The 19,406-nt window shown below is 43.5% G+C and overlaps 1 protein-coding gene across 8 annotated transcripts in view; it reads left to right on the top strand.

Annotated features, from left to right (window-relative positions):
- The window catches only part of AKAP9 (A-kinase anchoring protein 9), a 99,274-nt gene that overhangs the window by 1,293 nt on the left and 78,575 nt on the right, over positions 1-19,406 (top strand). For 7 of the 8 annotated variants that reach the window (XM_078855190.1, XM_078855184.1, XM_078855149.1 and 4 more), the window contains exons 1-2: positions 7,910-8,063; positions 18,841-19,080. In XM_078855190.1, coding sequence (XP_078711316.1) covers positions 8,013-8,063; positions 18,841-19,080 — 291 coding nt within the window. In that variant the 5' untranslated portion in view covers positions 7,910-8,012. Of the gene's footprint in view, positions 1-7,909; positions 8,064-18,840; positions 19,081-19,406 lie in introns of those variants that run through there. The other variant, XM_078855141.1, reaches the window with a different exon arrangement.

The following is a 19,406-nucleotide window of genomic DNA, read 5'->3' as shown; positions in this document are numbered from 1 at the left end:
TTGTATATAGTAACGATTAGGCTACATTATATCTCTAACTTGCGTGTGTTCTCTAATCCAGGTTTGCCTCTTTCAGTGTATTTCCAAGCATGTCCCACCTCTCCACATGGACTTCATGAAAATGGGTTTTGGCAGGACAGATCACTATAAGGAATGGTGGTTCAAATTCATGATGGCGTGGCAACCAAACGGAGAGAATTTCCCCTAGAGGACACCAATGGCAGAGATTGAGTGATGAAATCTGTCCGTGTACGCAGGATTTCAATGGATTGTACATTGCAGGACAATGAGGGATGGTCACGGAGTGAGGAGGCCTTCATCCAATAGCGATTCAATAATGACTGGGCAAATATACACACTTATATATTTTTGGTAAATTAATCATTGAAAGAGCATACATATTACTTAGTACCACACACCTGCATCAACTCAAGCCATTGTTTTGACCCATTGCAACACATGGACGTTAAAAGTTTCCGATTATCAAAACGGAGCAACAGAGCTGGGTTTGAGATGTGGTGCCACAGATGACTACTACGGGTATAATGAGGGATGGTGACGTGTTGGTGTTAATTTCTTTACCGATTGTCGGTTCGATGATTCAACAAATCGGATGACATTTAAAAATATAATTAGGGAAAAAGGCTAATCTCTGTTCACGTGTGTGCCGCTAGACGAGAGGTGACGGGCAAGATTTGGTGACGTCCACATCAGTCACGCACTTTAGGGGAGGAGGGGTCCCACCTTCGGGGGGGGCAGAAATTCGGGACAGCCTGCCATTTATAAAGGGGCCAGAGCAATGGACCACAAAAAGTAGTTGATTACAATTTTTCGTCTATTAATAAACTTAATCTACAAAATGCCGTTCATTAAAGTGGTGTGGGTTTGAAATAAGCTTTTAAGTTGCATTCAGACATGGAGATTATTTTTAACCAATCCTTTTGGTCATCTGAGCATCTTCAATGGGAAGCAGATAGCAGTTTCTTTGCTGGCATCTCCATTAGATGACAAGTACATCGGCAGTGGTCGTGAAGGTGGAAGTTGTTTCCAGCACAATGCTGACCAGGTCACCCAGATCAACTCTATCGAGTTCTGTCTGCAACGCACAGAAATTTGATGCAAACGTTGAGCGTGATTCAAGTCGTAGCAATGCCTTGCGAAAAATGGCTGAGTGACTCGGTTGCAGCACGACAATAGAGTTCTTGAAATTGCTCAGAAAATTTTGTTTTTATCTTTACAGCTTGTACGCACATTGTAGTATTATCTCATAAATACAGTACAAAGGTGAACTAACGCAAGTCATGCATGCTGTCTCCAAATTTGGTCAACATACGTAAAACAAATCCCCATGCAACTTTGGATAAAGGTAGCTTATTCTGGATATCTAATCTCTAGCTATACAATGGCTTCTTCAGCACCGTAGTCGTGGGGTTACATTAACAGATTGACATGCTAATCTCGAGCAATACAATGGGCGAGGCATATTACTTGTAAATTCCATCTCTAGCCTCGCCCACTTACCCTTGAGTTGTGCCCATCTCAAACCTATAAAACCTCTTGCTGCAGTAGTTCTCTCGCTATATTTCTCCTGCCTCAGCAGTTCGCCTGCTGTATTTTTTCACCTGAAGACGATTGCTTGTGTTGCGATCGAAACGTCGTGATTTTTTTTAATTTTTATATCTATGTGACTTTACCGAAAGACCCAAAGAGTATGAATTCCTGCAGTCACGAAAGCTTTAAGTCAAGATTTAAGTCAAGAATCATTCTGGATACCTCTATATTCTGGAAGATATTTTGAAATACTCTATATATGAGATGAGTCATTTCTAAAATGTTCAGAGTTCATTAAAAATAACGTATTGTGTGTTCAGCTCACTCGTGAAACATGGCATATGTGGTTGTCTTTGAGAATAATATGTTATCAATTCGTTAATTATAATATTATTTTCCAGGGTAACTGTTGTTTTCCTCCATGAGGTGTATATTTAAAATATCAGCATATTGGTTGTTCACAGAAGCACCAGATTACATGAACACACATTGATTGACTTGCACCGTCAAAGCACACTGTTTCGTGTGTCATGTAACTCAACCAACACAAAACATTCTATGCATAGTAACAAAATCCCACTTACAGAAAAACACATATACTCACACACACACAAACATATCTGAATTTTCACCGTGTTCTGCCAGACATCACTTTCAATCCATTCAAAAGGTTGCGGTAATGTAATCTCTCCTTCGCGCAATGTCACCGCGTGTAATATAATGCTTTCCTGGGTCTCCCAAGTAGCAATACCATTTCTTGTAACAATGCCCTTATCAATAATGTAAACTGCTACAACAACATGCTGAAGAGCATCACATTGTCAATACTTGAAATAACCATTCGTTTATATACATCATCATTTAGGGTAATTAGTATATGTCTATTTTAAACGCAAGGATGCAACAGATACAAAGGAATATCACTTTTAACATGCTTTGTAACCGTTTTGAGACCGTGCATACTATACATAGTAATGCGTGGCAAAGAATTGTGAATAAAATTAGAACATACTTTGGGTTGGTGGTGGTCACAGATAACATAATTTCGCCGGGTGTGGTGGCACATGCTTCTGGTATAGCCAGGACTTTTTAGAAGTGGGTGCTGAGATATGTTCCAGTGTCTCTTGTGATGTGTGCATAGCCGATGCTTCAGTAAACCAAAGAAGTAACTATTGGGAAAAAATATTAACTGTATTTGCTGAAGGAAAACAATGAAAGCCAAATTAACCTTTTCGTCCAGAGGGTAAAAAGGCAAGTTTAATAGTATTTTCAAAAATCCATGAGCATATTTGTAACACAGCAAAACTGTGGCAGTTTACACCCTTCGCACTCATCAGTAAACCATAGCATAAGGGCAGGAGGCCATGTACGGGGAACGTGGGGTCATCTCGGCATATAAGGGCGTTTGCTTTTTATCTTTACCTGCATCAGTCCGTATTCCAGCTCTGTATCTTTCGATAAAGTCACGTAGTTAGAAAAATAAAATAAAAATATATCATAAGTGACATATTACTCACACACAAGCGTAAGTGATATATTACTTATGATATATAAAATATATATATATAAGTGATATATTATGTTTTATTTTATTTTATCTTTCTACCTACGTGACTTTACCGAAATAACCAAAGAGTTTGGATTCCTGCAGTCACGAAAGCTTCGAATCGTGCTGGTATTTAACTCGATTGCATGTTATCGATTTTATGTAATATTTATTTTGTGAAATTACCTTATCTCTTTAAATGTACATGTGGTATATAAAAATGTACTGATTTAATACAAATGTAATATGGTATTTAGTTATTATTTAACTCACCCTCATATCATATACCACTTTGTGGGAAGTTGTTATCTTGTTAAGAGACTGGAAATCCACCATCATCGCTATTATCCATGATCGATCCACTGCTGGATGATGGCCTCTCTAAGTTGCCATCCTTCTTCATGGTCTTGCGATGCAAGGATTCACCTAAAACCTCCATGCTAGTCGATGTCATCGTTCATTCTCTTTGGTTTTTTCATGTCTCTGAATAGCTCTCTTCATACGCTACATCAATTTTACTGGAGCAGTTACACCTGATGATGGAGGCTTGTGTTGCTTCCGAAACGTCGTGAGTAAATTAATTTAATTTTTTTACCTACGTGACTTTACCGAAAAATCCAAAGAGAATGAATCCTTGCAGTCACGAAAACTTCAAATCTAGAATTAATCGTTCATTCTCCGCAGTGGACATACTGTTGGGTACTTTCCTCCTTTGGCTGACACTGAGTAGTTATTCTTGTCTGCTAGCGACGTGTCTTGCTCAAGCCCACTTATCTTAACAATCAAAATTACGTCCTTAAATAATGTATGCTCCCGAATCCTAAGTTACGTCTTTAACCTGTGTTATCTTTCTCCGTGTATTCCCAAACAAACATCTCCCAATGCTTCTTTGTGCACTTTTTTGCTTTTGTTCCATTCTGTTCGTCAGCGTCCATGCTTCTCGACAACAAGTTTGCTGAACAATCAAAGATAGGATGACAGTTGGGCCCATGAATGCATCACTAAGTCGATTATGATAATTACGTCACATGTTTTACAAAATTAGCATTGCCTTATGGTTAAAACTACAAAACACTATATTATTACTGCCAATTCCACAACTGTTTAGATTATCCAATTAAACGCGAGATAATGGTACTTCAGGGTTTTTTTTAACTCATTACTATTTTGCAACGTTTTTTAGAGTAGTTTTAACATAGAAAAAATGTTTGAGGGTTGACATTGGTCAACAAATCCTGAAAGTTTGGGAACCACTGCTAGAGAGTGCTCCCTAGCACATGCGCCAGACCACTCAACAGATTCATTTTCATACAAACTAATAACACAAATAAAACACTGCATATTCAGTAATTAGACAGCCCAAGTAATGTATGCACTATTACGAGCATTTACCGAAGGTCTATTCAGTTCACAAAGTGGGATCGCTGAGTGCTGCATTATTCAATGCTATTACCAACCTAAGAGAATGTGAAGATATAGTTTATAGAACGGTGTTGTCTGTCAGCAAGGGCTTGCCAACTTGTAGGATGCGAGGAGGGGACACGAGGGTGCTCGGCAAATTGGCCACCGGATACCTCGACTTGAATAAATAATACGGTGTGCCACACACTGATACATTCTCAGACGTCAGCCTCATATCGCATTGTATAGCGGTGGACACCACGAGGCTAGAGGCACACCAACGTGCACGTCTGCTGGTAAAGGTGTCTCCTCGAGGCACAGGTTATGTGGCATATTGCAGTAAAATGGAGCACATAAGGATAGACTTAGGAAAGTAAACACCGAGGTGCGCCGTGAGGAACGCAGGATAGTTACATTAGGATCACGCGATGGCGCAGTGGGACCGTGTGGAGCTGACAATCAATCAGACCATACAGTGCATCACTAGCCCACGGAGGAAGTCATCTCATGGGCAAGCAGGTACGAGCCTTATTATTCCTACTCCGACTACGCGTGTTTGCTCAGGAAATACTCACTAATCTCAAGACTTATTTTCAGAAGGGTTTTGATTAGTGTTTCACAGTTAAGTAATTTGCCGTGTCATTTTTTTTAAGTCAAATTTGGACCATGACGCAGGCAAACAATGGCCTACTTTTATTCGAACGACGACACTACACGTGTATGGTAAATACACACCGCAGTACTAACCAGGGCAGCCTGTTGAATTCGAACCCCTGCAACTAGCGGCACACGCGCTACCACGGGGGGCATGCACTCGGGGCAGTGCCACGACAAAGCACAGGTGCATGCTTTAAAATACTGAGCGTCACACCATCATACTCACATTGATAAAAGCGTCTCATTATAACCGTATCTCAAGACACGATACGAGATCGGCAGAACTGTCGGGGGACAGAACTAAACCATAATGCAGTAAAACAAAACTTTAGGAGAATAGAACGTTTTCATTGTCAAAGTGGACAAGGGGAAGGAGTAAATGTACAGCAAACCGAGGCAACACCTCCATATAGGCCTAGGCAGAGTTGTGCAGAAACAACAATCCAGCGTTCGGTTAAAATATACTGTGTTCATTGTACGGCTATTAGGTGAAAACATTCCCGTTATCAAATCTTATATACAATTATGGAATCTCATTTATATTATGGAATATATATAATTTTAACGAAGCACCGTGCTATGTACAAAACAGTCGACCCATGAAATAAAGAAACCGTATACAATACAATAAGCTCAACACATCTGTCAATAACACTGCCTTTAAAGAAGACGAAATATACTAGCTGACGTTTCGTTCAATTGCCATTTTTCATAGTATATAATTATTATTTTTTTATATGTACTATAAAGAAACGCCATTGCCTAACATGTCGCCTATACTGTCCTTTTAATGTAGTGTTATTAACGAATGTGTAGAGTATTTTGTGTATTGTGCTTATTCACCACTGCCAACGCAGTAGCATCACAAAATTATTACCTTAGTTGAAACAGTATACTATGGAGTGCTGGGTGGTGGTGTTGAGGAGGGCAGATATTTCTCAATACAAAACTTCCTTGAGTTGACTTTGAGCAATGATACATTGATATAAACAAAACCATAACCCCTAACCGTAAATCATAACGACTAAACCCTCATTCTAAGGCCAAATCCTAAACCATAAAACTTTTGACAAAAACCAGAAGAGGTGCCATGAATATATCATCGAATGAAACCCAAGCAAGTTCTGTGATTGGATATCTGCAGGGGCAATAAATGGGAATGGCAGTAACTTCGGTTCTGTTTAATGACACATTTATATTTACGTGATCGAACCCTAAGCCCTTTATTATGAACACTTCGATTATGTTTCTCATTTCCAACACTGACAGTGTCTACATTAGTTTAGGAGACACCGGGTTTAACCACCACAGAACCTTAACAGTGACGTTGATGCCACACGCAATGAACGAGTCGAAACGTGTGTAGAGGACGCGGTGATGCCGTAACCTTATAGTGTACTGACTGGCGTTACGCGCAATTAATGCTTCATTAGCCTGGCCCCTGGTTTTGCTTGGCTCCGAGCCAGATTCGGATATCTCTCGAGATCAAGTGTATGACGATTTGGTTCGGGCTCGGCAGTGGAAATCCACCCACACCGTGAGTGGGCTACGCTTGCTCGGCTCGGATGTGTGAGTGGAAAAGGGGGTATTTTAACAGAAATAGTGGATGTTGCTTCGATGTCATGGTGGTTCTGCAATATTCGTTCTACCAATTCCAAATCGTACCCACAGTCATATGCAAAGCAGGAGTTACTCGTGCTAACCTACGGTACACCCGAATTTTGGTTAAAACATTCTAAATGCAACCACATTTCAAGTAAACTGCAAAACAGTGGGATATGTTCATCATGGGGAAGAAGGGGGCATATATAATGTACGAGGGTGGTTGAAGTCAACCCGGACTTTAGCTCACACAAAAAGTTTTAATTCCAGGATCGTTCACTCATGTCTTAAGTCTCCATCCACAGTGAAGCACTTCTCTCAACCATGCACAAGTGCCCTGAATGCCCAATGCAGCGTTCAGGTCAAGCGTCTTCACATGCAATCGATGCGACCCAGAATATCGAAACCGGTTCAGAGTTTTCTTGCTTAAACATTTGATTTTGGATAACATAAGGTGCGGGATTCTTCACAGTGCGGCATCTCCTTTATCTCTCAGCCTCCACCCATCATCATTCATCGCCCCCCAACTTGCTCCGTCCTGACTCTTCAGTGGCTTCCTCCCACGAAGTCTCGTGGCTCGCTCCGTCATTCCTCGTGGCCTCTCCCATCATCTTGTGGCTCTTCTCAACATCTCCCGTGGCTTTCTCCCACGATGTCTCGTTGCTCCTGCAAACCATATCTTTAGAGTTCCCTCCCACTATACTGTGGCTCCTCCCATAATCAGATGGCCCCTCCCATGCCACCGTGGCCCCTCCCACGATCACGTGGCCCTCCCATCATCCCATGACTCCTCCCCATATCTCTCGTGGCTCCTCCCATGACTTCTCGGCGCTGGCGTCCTTTTTATTTGCTCGCTTCTGAATGGCCGCGGCCGCGCTCGAACGGACCAATCGGCTGCTCGCACATTAACGGACGCGTCGGCTCGCGCGCTCGGGCCAATCGGCGCACGCGACACGAGACGACTGGGGAAGTGGGCGGGGCGGGGCGGGGGGGAAGTGTGCGGGGCGATGGGAAAAAGTGGGCGGGGCGGGGTGAAGTGGGCGGGGCGATATGGAAAGTGGGCGGGGCGGGAGGAAGTGGGCGGGGCGAGGGGGGAAGTGGGCGGGGCGTGGGCGGGGTTAGCGGCTGCACGGTGTCCGGCGGCGCAGAGCGCGCGGGGTGGCGCGGGCTCCCCCTCACCGAGCCGCCGAGCGAACGGAGAGGAGGGCAATCTGCGTGCTCCGCCTTCTCCACAGAGGCCGCAGCCGTCGCCGCGATGGAGGACGAGAAGGAGCGGCAGAGGCTCCTACAAGCCGGGAAGGCACGGGTGAGTAGAGGGGCGTAACACACCGGGACACATTCGGAAAGGGACGCGAGCGAGAAAAGTCGGCGCTCGGCATGAGTGAGGATGAAGTGTTGTTCTGTGAGGGACGGCGGCGACGTGGAGAGGGCCCCGATGAGAGGGTGAGTGGTGATGGTGAGTGGTGGTGATGAAGTGAGTGGTGATGGTGAGTGGTGATGGTGAGCGGTGATGGTGAGTGGTGATGATGATGGTGAGTGGGGGTGAGTGGTGATGATGGTGAGTGGTGATGATGGTGAGTGGTGATGAAGTGAGTGGTGATGCGGAGTGGTGATGGTGAGTGGTGATGGTGAGTGGAGATGATGGTGAGTGGTGATGATGATGGTGAGTGGTGATGGTGAGTGGTGGGTAGTGGGTGGTGAGTGGTGATGATGGTGAGTGGTGATGGTGAGTGGTGATGAAGTGAGTGGTGAGTGGTAATGGTGAGTGGTGATGGTGAGTGGTGATGATTGTGAGTGGTGATGGTGGGTGGTGATGGTGAGTGGTGATGGTGATGGTGAGTGGTGATGGTGAGTGGTGATGGTGAGTGGTGATGGTGATGAAGTGAGTGGTAATGGTGAGTGGTGATGGTGAGTGGTGATGGTGGGTGGTGATGGTGAGTGGTGATGGTGATAAAGTGAGTGGTTAGGAGAGTGATGGGTCAGTGAGAGGGTGATGAGTGCAAGTGAGTGGTGAGTTGTGATGGAGAGTGGTGAGTGGTGATGGTGAATGGTTAGGAGAGTGATGGGTCAGTGAGGAGAGTGATGAGTGCAAGTGAGGGGTGAGTTGTGATGGAGAGTGATACGCTGAGGGTGTGTGGGGAGAGTGAGGTTGGTGAGTTTGAATGCTGCTGGTGAAGTTACTGTTAGTGGTGAGGTGATGGTGAGGATGAGTAGCGATGTGAAGTTTGGGCGAGGGTGTCGATGTCTGTCAGCGTGTGTCAAATTGCCCGGCCTCTGTGTGTGTCAGTCATTGTGTTCTGTCCGTGTGCAGCAATGTCTCAATTGCATTTGTGTGGCATTGTGTGTTATTGTTGTGGATGTGTGTTTGGCTGTTGACACAGTGGACAACACAGGTGGTGCATCTGCCTGTCATCTTAGTTCTTTCACCCGTAAGACCTAGGCCTGTCTCTTCGACACTTTTACGTGGCCTCAAAGTGCACCTAGCCTGGCACAATCGCTGTGGTCACGTCACCGTCACTTAGTGGTGAAAGGCAGCTGCTGTTGTATCACAGACGGACAGTGTGCGTTGGTATGCATGGTCATTGTGTCAAGTGTGTGTCACTCTCAGTATTGCAATGCAGAAGGTCAGTGTGTATCAGCGTGTGTGTGCGAGCACATGGTTATTATGTAAATGATCATGGTCATTTTGTGTGAGCGTGTGCATGGTCAGTGTGTCAGTGTATGTGTCAGTGCATGTGTCAGTGCGTGTGTCCCCCAACTAGCTACCTGTAAGTGATGGGGCAGTTGTGGAGACAGTGGAGAAGTTTCCGTACCTTGGCAGTGTGCTTATGACCAGCTCTGGTTTTGCAGCAGAGGTTCTCACTCCGAATGCGTAGAGAGGCATCATCTTTTATTTAATCATCTGCGTAACGCTGTATAGAAGTGACCTTTCCTGTCCGCTCCACACGAAGTTCCGGGTCTTCTCGGCCACAGTTATGCCCTCCCTCTGAAGGAACATCTGCGCCGGTTTATAACATTCAGGCTGGCCTGCCGACGATCCATTCTGGTTTTAATCATGATAGATTGTGTGAGGAGCTCACCAATCCTTGAAAGATCTGTGCACAGTCTCATCAATGATCTCCTCCGGCAAGCTAGGCTGCGATGGCTGGATCATTTAGCCCATATGCCCAGCCACCGCATGCCCCAAGCAGTTTCAGTTTGGCAGGATAGATTTGGCTTAACTGGTGTGGCACGGGCTACAGAAGAAGATATGGACGGATGTGGCACAGAAGGATGTAGAGCTAATTGGACTTGCCGATGATTGGTACCAGCAGTGTCAAGATCGGCCTCTGTGGAGGAGGTTCATGAAGGAATACGACTGGTGAGTTGGAAGCAGTCGCCCTCCAGCAACAACGGAGGGTCGAGGAGCGATCCTCACAGCAACGAGCAGAGTGCCAGGCGGCTAAAACGCAGAAAGTTGGCACAGTGGAGAGCACAGTTGGTGCATCTACTAGTCACATTAGTCAGTCATTTCAGTCAGTCAACCTGACTGGCTGAGATGACTTGCCAGCGGACCTTTGACACTTGACTTGACCTCAAAGTGCACAGAGCATGACGCAAACGCCGTGGTAAAAAAAAAGTTTAGTTTTAGTTTATCTTAATGGTGAACAGCGGTTGTTCTTGTGCATAAGTGTGTATCAGTGTGTGAGTGAGCGTGCCAGTGAGGATGATCAGTTTGTACCAGTGTGTGGCCGTGTTCGAGTGTGTTTGGTCAGTATAGGTTCCACTGTGAGTGCCGGTGTCTGGTGGGATGTGGTTCGCTCTGCTCGTGGTGTCCAGAGCTCCAGGGGTGGTAGAGCCCACCTGGAGACCAGCACCTGGTACCACAGTCACCTGTCAGTGTGGTTTGATCAGTGGTGGTGTTTCTAACAGCTGTCGGGGGTTCGGATATTATGTGAGTAGCTTAGTAGTTGTGGATTATTAGGACTCGCCACCCAGACTGCACTGCAGTGATAGTTGCTGCCTCTACTCGCATAGCCTCATGGTAAGGAAGCAGTTGGTGCCTTGAGGCTGTGTGCTGGGAGTGATTATAGCCATGCGTGAGGTGGTTGTGGTGGAGTGTTTGGTGTGGGGAAGGAGCGTATGTGGGAAGGGAGAGTATGTGAGGATCCCTCTCAGGCTGGGGAGATGTCAGTGCATCCTGCGAGGAGTAAGGATATCCCTTTGGGAGGGAGGGGTTATGGTCGAATGTGGGGAGGGAGTGTTTGTGGGCTCAGAGGGGAGGGCGTGTGAGTGTGTTCCCGCCTCGGGCTGCAGTGCCCGCGCCCGATGGGACTGCGTATGGCCAGGTGCCAGTCAGCTGTTTGTGTCTGTCTGCCCTTGTTGCAAGGAGTCGTCCTATGCCTATTCACTGGCTGCACTTCCATGAGTTCTTAGGTAGTGTTTTCATTAACATGTTAATTCGACTTGTGCTGGCATATATTTCGAATCAAATTAAAATGTCGTCGCAGAATTTGTGCCTCGTTGCAAAATCCCTGAACACGTTTTTTACTAAATATAATTTTTTTATTCAATTTTTCTCAATCCGGCTAGGACCAATGAGCGATTTTCAGGTAATAATAACTAGGGGGTTGCACTCTCTGACCTCCCATGTGACAGTATATAGGACTGTACTGAGAAGCAAGTGGCACTTTGTTTGGTTACAGTGCCAGCCAATCATAGTGAAGATGTGACTCTTTATCCACTTCTAGCCTAGCAATCCTGGAGGGCCTTATGTACCCCGAATCAGGATTTAAGCTTGCAAATTGGTCAGTAGCACCTCGAGACTGGTTCAAAAACAGAAGAGAATAAAAGCATGGAAATGTATATGCAATGTATTTTGCAGTCTGTATACAGCACTGCGTTTTGCTCAATGTACAATGTATGAGAACTATATCGGGTACAGTGCAGTTTGATACATTGTGTGATTTGACATGTGCCATATTGAAGGGTTAGGGATGGGTCATGGGGCACACTGGCATTTAAACATAAATGAAGATGATCAGCTGAACCAGTTGCAATACATTGGCTTGTGGCTTCACACCTGAGAGGCAGCAGGTGCTGGTTGGTTGGGAGTTTTTATATTTAGCACTCATAGTAGTTTGACCTCCCATGTGACAAAGCAACTTTCCTTTTACGTCAGATAGCTGTGTGAACTTTGATCAGGGCGTGATTGTCTGCAAATTTCTCATTTTCACGTTGCTAAATTCGAAATGCATTGAATTGTACATTGTTTTGCTATGAATTATTTTTATGTTGACTTGTAAGTATCATGTTTGCATTTTAATAATCTCCTAGTGTCTCTTAAATTCTGGTTATCATCTATTGTCAGGTGTTTGCTGGAGGCTTATGACTGGTGATTTAGCCATGATTGTGAGTTATGTTACGTGCTTAGTTACATGTTTATGATGATTACGTCTAATCATATCTCATTACCGTACAGTGGGGATAAGAAATGAAGGGCAATTGAGGGAGGTGTGTGGGGAAATTATCTCCAGCCCTGTCACAGAGGTATTATACAGTATGGTGGTCAGGTGAAAGCATAAACAGCTGTGTGTCATCGGCACAAGCTCAGTCATAAGTAGTAAAGAAGCCCTCAGGTACAGAAGAAGGAAACATTTGCCTTGGACAGAGAGTGAACAGTGTGAACATTCATGGGGTCACTTTTGTGTAGAGCACAGTGAGGTGAGTAGAGTGACATTTTGGGGATTAGTTTGTTGTCCTTCCCCCGCATCTCAGATTATCATGGTTGGCTACGTACGGTGCGAAAGAAGTTCAACATACACACAAATTAAGTGAGAGGCGTAGGCATGATGGGGCTTGCAGACACAGAGGAAGTTACAGCTGGCTTTGTGCCTATGAGCACAGGCGACAATTGAGGTAGTGACATTTTGCATGATCGGAGCATGTAGGTGAGGGGCCTTGTATACATTTGCACATATGCAATGTGTACAGTGCAATGTGTCAGTCCCGTGTGACTGAAATGTTTTCTATGAAATTGATTAGAAATGGCATTGGTGTGAACGTTTTATTCTCTCATGAGCACATTGTAATGTTCAATAGATAGTGTATAATAGATGCTGTGGGAATATTGTTTGATTCACATTTAGAATTGTGCTCGTTCAAATCTCAATTCGGGCTCTTCCCTGCCCAGGGTGGAATAAAGTGAGTACTAAATTTAGGGAAGCCAAGAGTGGTCGACCTCTGGAATATTGGTTTCTACAATAAAAATGTGAAATGTCTAACACTGGTTTAGATCAGCCAAAGGAGACGCTGAATTTGTTTATAAATTCTTAACTTTCAGAATTACTAAATGTGTTAATGAATATCTAGGTAGTTGCTGTATGTAGTTGTGAGTGAGAAAAAGTATTACTGCTGAAAAATGTTAGGCGGTGACGATAAAAAAACAATTTTAGCTCCACACAATCAGGTCAATAGGACTTTTACACTTATAAACCAACAAAATAAAACAGTAACCTCTTGAAGGCAGTGGATGTCTGTTTAGTGGTTTGTCCTGTTAATAATATGTACTTCATGGTATTTTTCTATCAAGCTTAAATTGCATGTTTTATCATGAAACTCTCCACACGGTACTCACTGTTTTGCGTTATATTGTAAAAATATGGTCATTTATTTTATTTCGCTCATATCGTAGGCATGCTTTACTTACGTTTTTTTGTCTTGATATTTATGTCAAAAACACTGTAAACATTTCCACTGCAACATTCCTTTTTTTTACCTTGTTACAGCATTGATAAGTATAATATTATGGATGACTTGGAATTGTATATAACATTGTAATTTCATATATTTTATCAACATTTATTTATAGCTTGAAAATTTTAGCACTGCCATTGAGAATGCAGATCGCCATTCCTGAGATGTTTTCACTCCATTGTGGGTGGTGAGCACTGCGTAAGACCAGAAAAACCAGAACCTCAAATTCATTGTAAGTCAAATATTCTTTAGCAGTGATTTATCTCCATATATAAAAAAACGGCAAAGTTGTGATTACGTGTGACTGTTCAAAATGTTTAGCGTACTTCCCGACATGCAACAAACTTGAAATTTGCCATGTGGGTACTTTCCAGACTGTACACCATGCAAAAATTATTAAAATACACTTTTGTGTTTTTTTTTGGGGGCTCAATAATGCTTATATTTTTTGCATGGCAAGCGAGCTGTGATGTCACAAAAAAATATATCTTCAGCTTATGTTAAGCATTATGTTTGTTTGTAAACTTTTCTCCACTTATTTACAACTAGCTTTACTACCCGTCTTCGCCCGGGACTTGGATTCACCACGCCCGGCCGCATTTGTCTCCCCAGTGGCGATGTTCACACACCACAGCAGTTTCTCGTTTGAGGCTGAGTCGACCTAGGGGAGGCCCAGGAGCGGTTAAAATAATCCTCACCGGTGGTGGACGTTAGCGGGAATCGAACTCGGGTAGCAGGGTTCGTAGCGCGCTAACCACTACACTACAACGCGTTACGCTTCCACGTGCGCGGGTCACGTGACAGATGTGACGTCACAGCTCCCTTGCCGTGCAAAAAATATCTGCATTATTGAGCTCCCCCCCAAAAAAACCACAAAAGTGTATTTTTATAATTTTTGCATGGTGTGCAGTCTGGAAAGTACCCACATGGCAAATTTCAAGTTTGTTGCATGTCGGGAAGTACGCTAAACATTTTGAACAGACACACATAATCACAACTTTGCCTTTTATATATATGGAGATAACATTTGGCAATTGTTCATTCAGCAGACTCAACATTCACCTGCAATCCTGAAAATCAAATCATGGCTTATGGTTCGACAAGGCCCTTCATCCCTCTGAATTTGATAAAGTACCACTTTATTGGAAGTCAACACCAGTTGTTGGAGAGACTGTACTCTGCATTGATATGGAATTTCCACCACTTGCTCAGAGCCACCAATGGAGATAAACCCTGTCCATCATTTTAAGCTGGGAGATGCTTTGACTATTTTGATGCAGAATTATATTGCATGCAATATTTTTACCCACAACCTGGATCGCATATTGTAATGGCATAAAACACTGTACAGTACTGCAAACCAATTAGTATCAGTTACATTGCCTGCAGCAACACGGCTTGCCTTTGTCAATTACAGTTATGCTGAAATTCACAGCCACCATGTAAAACATCGAGCGAGCAAAGGCAAGACAAAGAAGAGCTTCAACAGACCCTGTAGCACATGGCCAGACATGATAAGAGATAGAGGACACTGTCTGCTCACAGCCATACATAACAATGGTATAGCGTACAGCTGGCCCAATGTATTTTGGGACAAAAGCCCAGCACAACGGCATTAATTTAATATGAACACCAGGGACAATTTAGCTTTGGAGCTTGGCATGGGCCGTAGTCCTTCCACTGCAGTGATCAAGCGGATTACACCTTGTGCTGTGAGACTCTTAATTTGCCACCAGCAATTTGGATGGGAGATGGGGCACAGCAAGTGGGTTCCTGACCCATCTGCAGATTTCATTATCATCCCTTCATAATATGTGAAGGTTTTCTCCAGCTACTCTCATTCCATTGGCACAGGCAAAACACAAAAAAAATAACCTGACCTCGCATTCCAATTCAGCATCCAGCTGAAGAGTCTTGAGGCTAGCCTAAATAAAGTTTAGTCAAAATACAATGTCTTTGCTGAATTGAGTGTGGTAGCTGTAGCAGAAATTCCACATTGCTATGGTAAGCCAACCTCTTTACAAGACACGAATTATTGACTTATCGCAAAGTTGTCGTTTTATCAACCGTGGAACGATGATGGGTTAAACTGATACCTGACTAGGAGTGGCACTTGCAACCTATGATTGTGAATCAAGTGTTCTCCAACAGCGTCACCCAACTAGCTCGCTAATAAAGAGACGTGATACTAGTGGTGGGAATTTCAAACTAAGCTCACAAACGGTAGGCTTCTTTGTTTGGGAACATAAGCACCTGCGTATTGAATTAAAACTGCTTGCTATGCAGATTTGTCATACTTTAGAGTGCATTTCTGGATTGTGAAACCTAAATTCCATTGTTTATAGAAACTAAGTACAGTGGTACCTCGGTATACGTCATTAATTCGTTCCAGAAGGGTAGGACTTATGCCGAAAATGACGTATACCAAACTAATTTTTCCCATAAGAAATAAAGGGAAAGGAAATAATCTGTTCCAGAGTATAAGAAATTATATTTTATATGGCATATTATACATTAATGGGGTTGTATAAAATAATTTAGACACTACTTATTACTAAAATGCATACATAAATTAAAATAAATAAATTGAAATAAAAAAAACATTTAACATCACTTTACCTTGCTGAGAGGAGTTGATAGCCTACGAGGATGGTGGTGAGGAAGGGGAGGAGGAAGAGATGTAATTTTTTTGGAAGGAGAGTCCCCTTCCATTAAATCTTCAGGAAGCTGAAATTTTGGGGTTTTTTCTCTTTCTCTTTGCTGTCTTTTTTCTTGACTTGGACCTGGTTGAGGCTCACCAGGTTTGAGTTTTACTAAACACCTGTCCATTGAAGTTTGTTGTCTAAGAATTTCCTGAAGTGTGACATTGCCTGGTCACTCCACACAATACTGTTACGGCTTGTTAGTGCCGTAACAGTATTGTGTACGCGGGTACTGTACGCGGTGACTCATCCCGACCCATATAAGTTCTAGCAAGCGTGTCGTATCCCAAGCAAGACGTCGTATCCCAAGACATTTTTTTCTCGTCAAAACACGACGTATACCAAATTCGACATATTCCAAAGCGGTCGTATACCGAGGTATGACTATACCAACTTTTCCCAGTTGCAATTGTGAAATATTTATTGTGTGCCCTCCAAATCTCTGGGTACTTCTCGACAGTTGAAGGCACATATCTTTCTCCAATAGCTACATGTAATATAATGTGTAAACACTTTTTGGAAGTAAGTTGAAGTTTGTCAACTCCCTTGTCCTCATCAAGTCCAGGCTCAAGACCTTCCTTTTTTTTTCTACCTATGTCTGATCCTCTCCATCAACAAAATATAAAGCCTCATGTTTTTCTACAGCATCTTGAGATGCAATCACATTTAGGTGCTATATGAATCCACTTTGAATTGTATTTAGAGTGTCCCAGAGACTACACAAAGTCCTTTCTTGACCATAAGCTTGCACTAAAATAGAAAATAAAGCCTAGTGTTTGGTGCAGTGGATGGACGAAGGGATTATGAATATAGTCATATGTTGTGTAGGTGCAAGATAATGCATTATGGGAAATACTTGACTGTAAAATGTCTTACCTCTAATCTAACTAACCCTCCCACCTCAGCTCAAACAGCTGTCAGGGAGGTCACCTAATTGTAAAGGATATCAAAATCAGCTCTAAAGGGCCATGACACTGAAGTGCCTGGGAGCTGACACCGTAATCTCTGTATAGTTTAACATGTAGGCTTTCGCGACCAATATCATCCATAATAGAAGTTTCTTTGGGTTAGATCACGTAAATATATAAATGTGTCGTTAAACCCGCCACCACCTGACACAGCCAACTAGTAAGGGTTGTCACGTAAACAGAACATACCAATTCGTCACTAGTACAGCACACCGGTGTGTTTGAGAGCCAAGCCACAACATTTACAAACTTAGTACGACGTTTCGCCAGTAATTACAACTAATTTCATCAGGCGACAGCCAGATTTGTGGAGAAGTCTCACTGTTTCGCTTTTTATATAGAGGCCTCTATATAAGGAACGAAACAGTAAGACTTCTCCACAAATCTACTAGTTGGCTGTGTCGGGTAGTGACGGGTTTTAACGACACATTTATATATAGTTCCTTCTGCTCAGTGTATTTTATAACATGCAAATACTTTTTAAACCCAATTTTATAAGCTGTATGACTTTTTATTATTAAAAGTTGCAATTATAATTTGCCATGTAAAATGTCATTACTTTCAACAATGAATATCAGATGGTGGAAAGTGATTGACAACATAATCACATTATTACAAGTTGTAATAACGTGAATAGGTGGACATCGGTGATGTATTCCAGAGTTAACGGTATGGTTGTTCACAGGAGGAAGTGATGTAATTTTTGCAGCATATCGGCGAGAAAATGCATCTTGCATGCGAGATGTGCATATTCATTTAATATGATTTTATCTCAAAGGGTGCCCCACATCAGAGTTTTTAGGTTTGAGTGAGCACAATTTCCAATATGAAGCCTGTAGAAAGAGAAGTTGGAATAACGTAATCAACCAGGTAGGGTGTTGACTTATGTTAGCCAACTCTCTGTGTTGTATTGCATTATATTTCTAAGTTTACTAGGTTTGTTTTCTCTTTCATTCGTACCTGATGATGATTGCTTGTGTTGCAATCGAAACGTCGTATTCTATTATTTAATTCTTATTTTCTCTTTCTACGTGACTTTACCGAAATAACTAAAGAGTAATTCCTGCAGTCACAAAAGCTCCAAATCAAGTTTGGATGGTTAAGTTTTGGATAGTCTTAGGTGCCTCGTCGGTACTGCATGGGCTAACACGCATGCATCCCGGGAGCATTTTAGGGCTCTGTGTTTTGCTCGAGACATTTAATAACCTTAAGATTTTTTGTTCAAAATTACCAATTCTCCTCAGCTTGTTAGATGCAGCATACTTGAGAAGCTATTGAGACTTATTCAAACAGTATGTCACAAGTACCTCAATATTCAGTTCTATCTCACTGTAAGAAGTAACGGCTTTATTACGCACCGGTGTGTGCAAGCTCACCATACCTCTGCTCTCAGGTTGTTGCTTATTTAGGCTTGCTACAGCTGTGGCAGAGTGCTTGAATTACGATGGGAAGGGAGCGAGTTCAAATACCGGTCATGGCTTGCCACCGCCCATCAACCTTCTTAGGTCCACAAAAGAAGTTCAACTCTTTGGGAATTCCAAAATGGTCATCTAACTTAGAAATGGTGAATTTCCACCTGGATGAGGGTTGCCTGTGGAGATGAGCACCTTTCGTACGGTAAGGGATACACTTTGCCTGGCTGTTGAAGGAGCACGTGTTGTGTTTGCGTGACCCCCAGCTGGCGGCGTTTCAGCAGCAGAGGAGAGAACACCAGCAGGAGGGTGGGGGCAGCGTGGAGGAGGAGGAGGAGAAGGAAGGGAGTGAGCGGCCGACGACCCGGCGCAACAAAAAGCGCTCCGGGAAGGGTGGTGGAGCTGCCCCAACAGCTGAGCGCAAGGCCCGAGGCAAGCAGCCGCATGGCGCACGTACCCTGCGCTCCGGGGACTCTGTCAGCCAACAGCAAACCTACGTGTTCAAGGTACTACTGCACTTCACTATCTAATCTATTTAATGGTTGATGGTTCCTTTTTCCACGGGTAGGTGGAGTTCCCCCACTTTTTCTGTGCTTCAGGCTGGAGATGAGTCTCGTTTCAGCAGAAAGCCACTTCTGTGAAACGTTGGGCACGTCACCCAGTTTGGGATGGTCCTGCTTGGAAGTTGGTTGCGTAGAAACAGAGTCCCTGGAGACAACCCATGTATATGTCGTGTCCTCCTTCCTCCCGGCGTGTGTGTGTGCATGTGGTGTGCGGCGCACACACTCAGTCGGAGATGAGGTAGTTGCAGGAGGCACTGTCTCTCTCTTTA

The sequence above is a fragment of the Lampetra fluviatilis genome, chromosome 1, assembly GCF_964198595.1.
Source record: "Lampetra fluviatilis chromosome 1, kcLamFluv1.1, whole genome shotgun sequence".
Lineage (NCBI taxonomy): Eukaryota > Metazoa > Chordata > Hyperoartia > Petromyzontiformes > Petromyzontidae > Lampetra > Lampetra fluviatilis.
The sequence above is the reverse complement of the archived record's forward strand: the minus strand, read 5'-3'. Positions and strand labels throughout refer to the sequence as shown.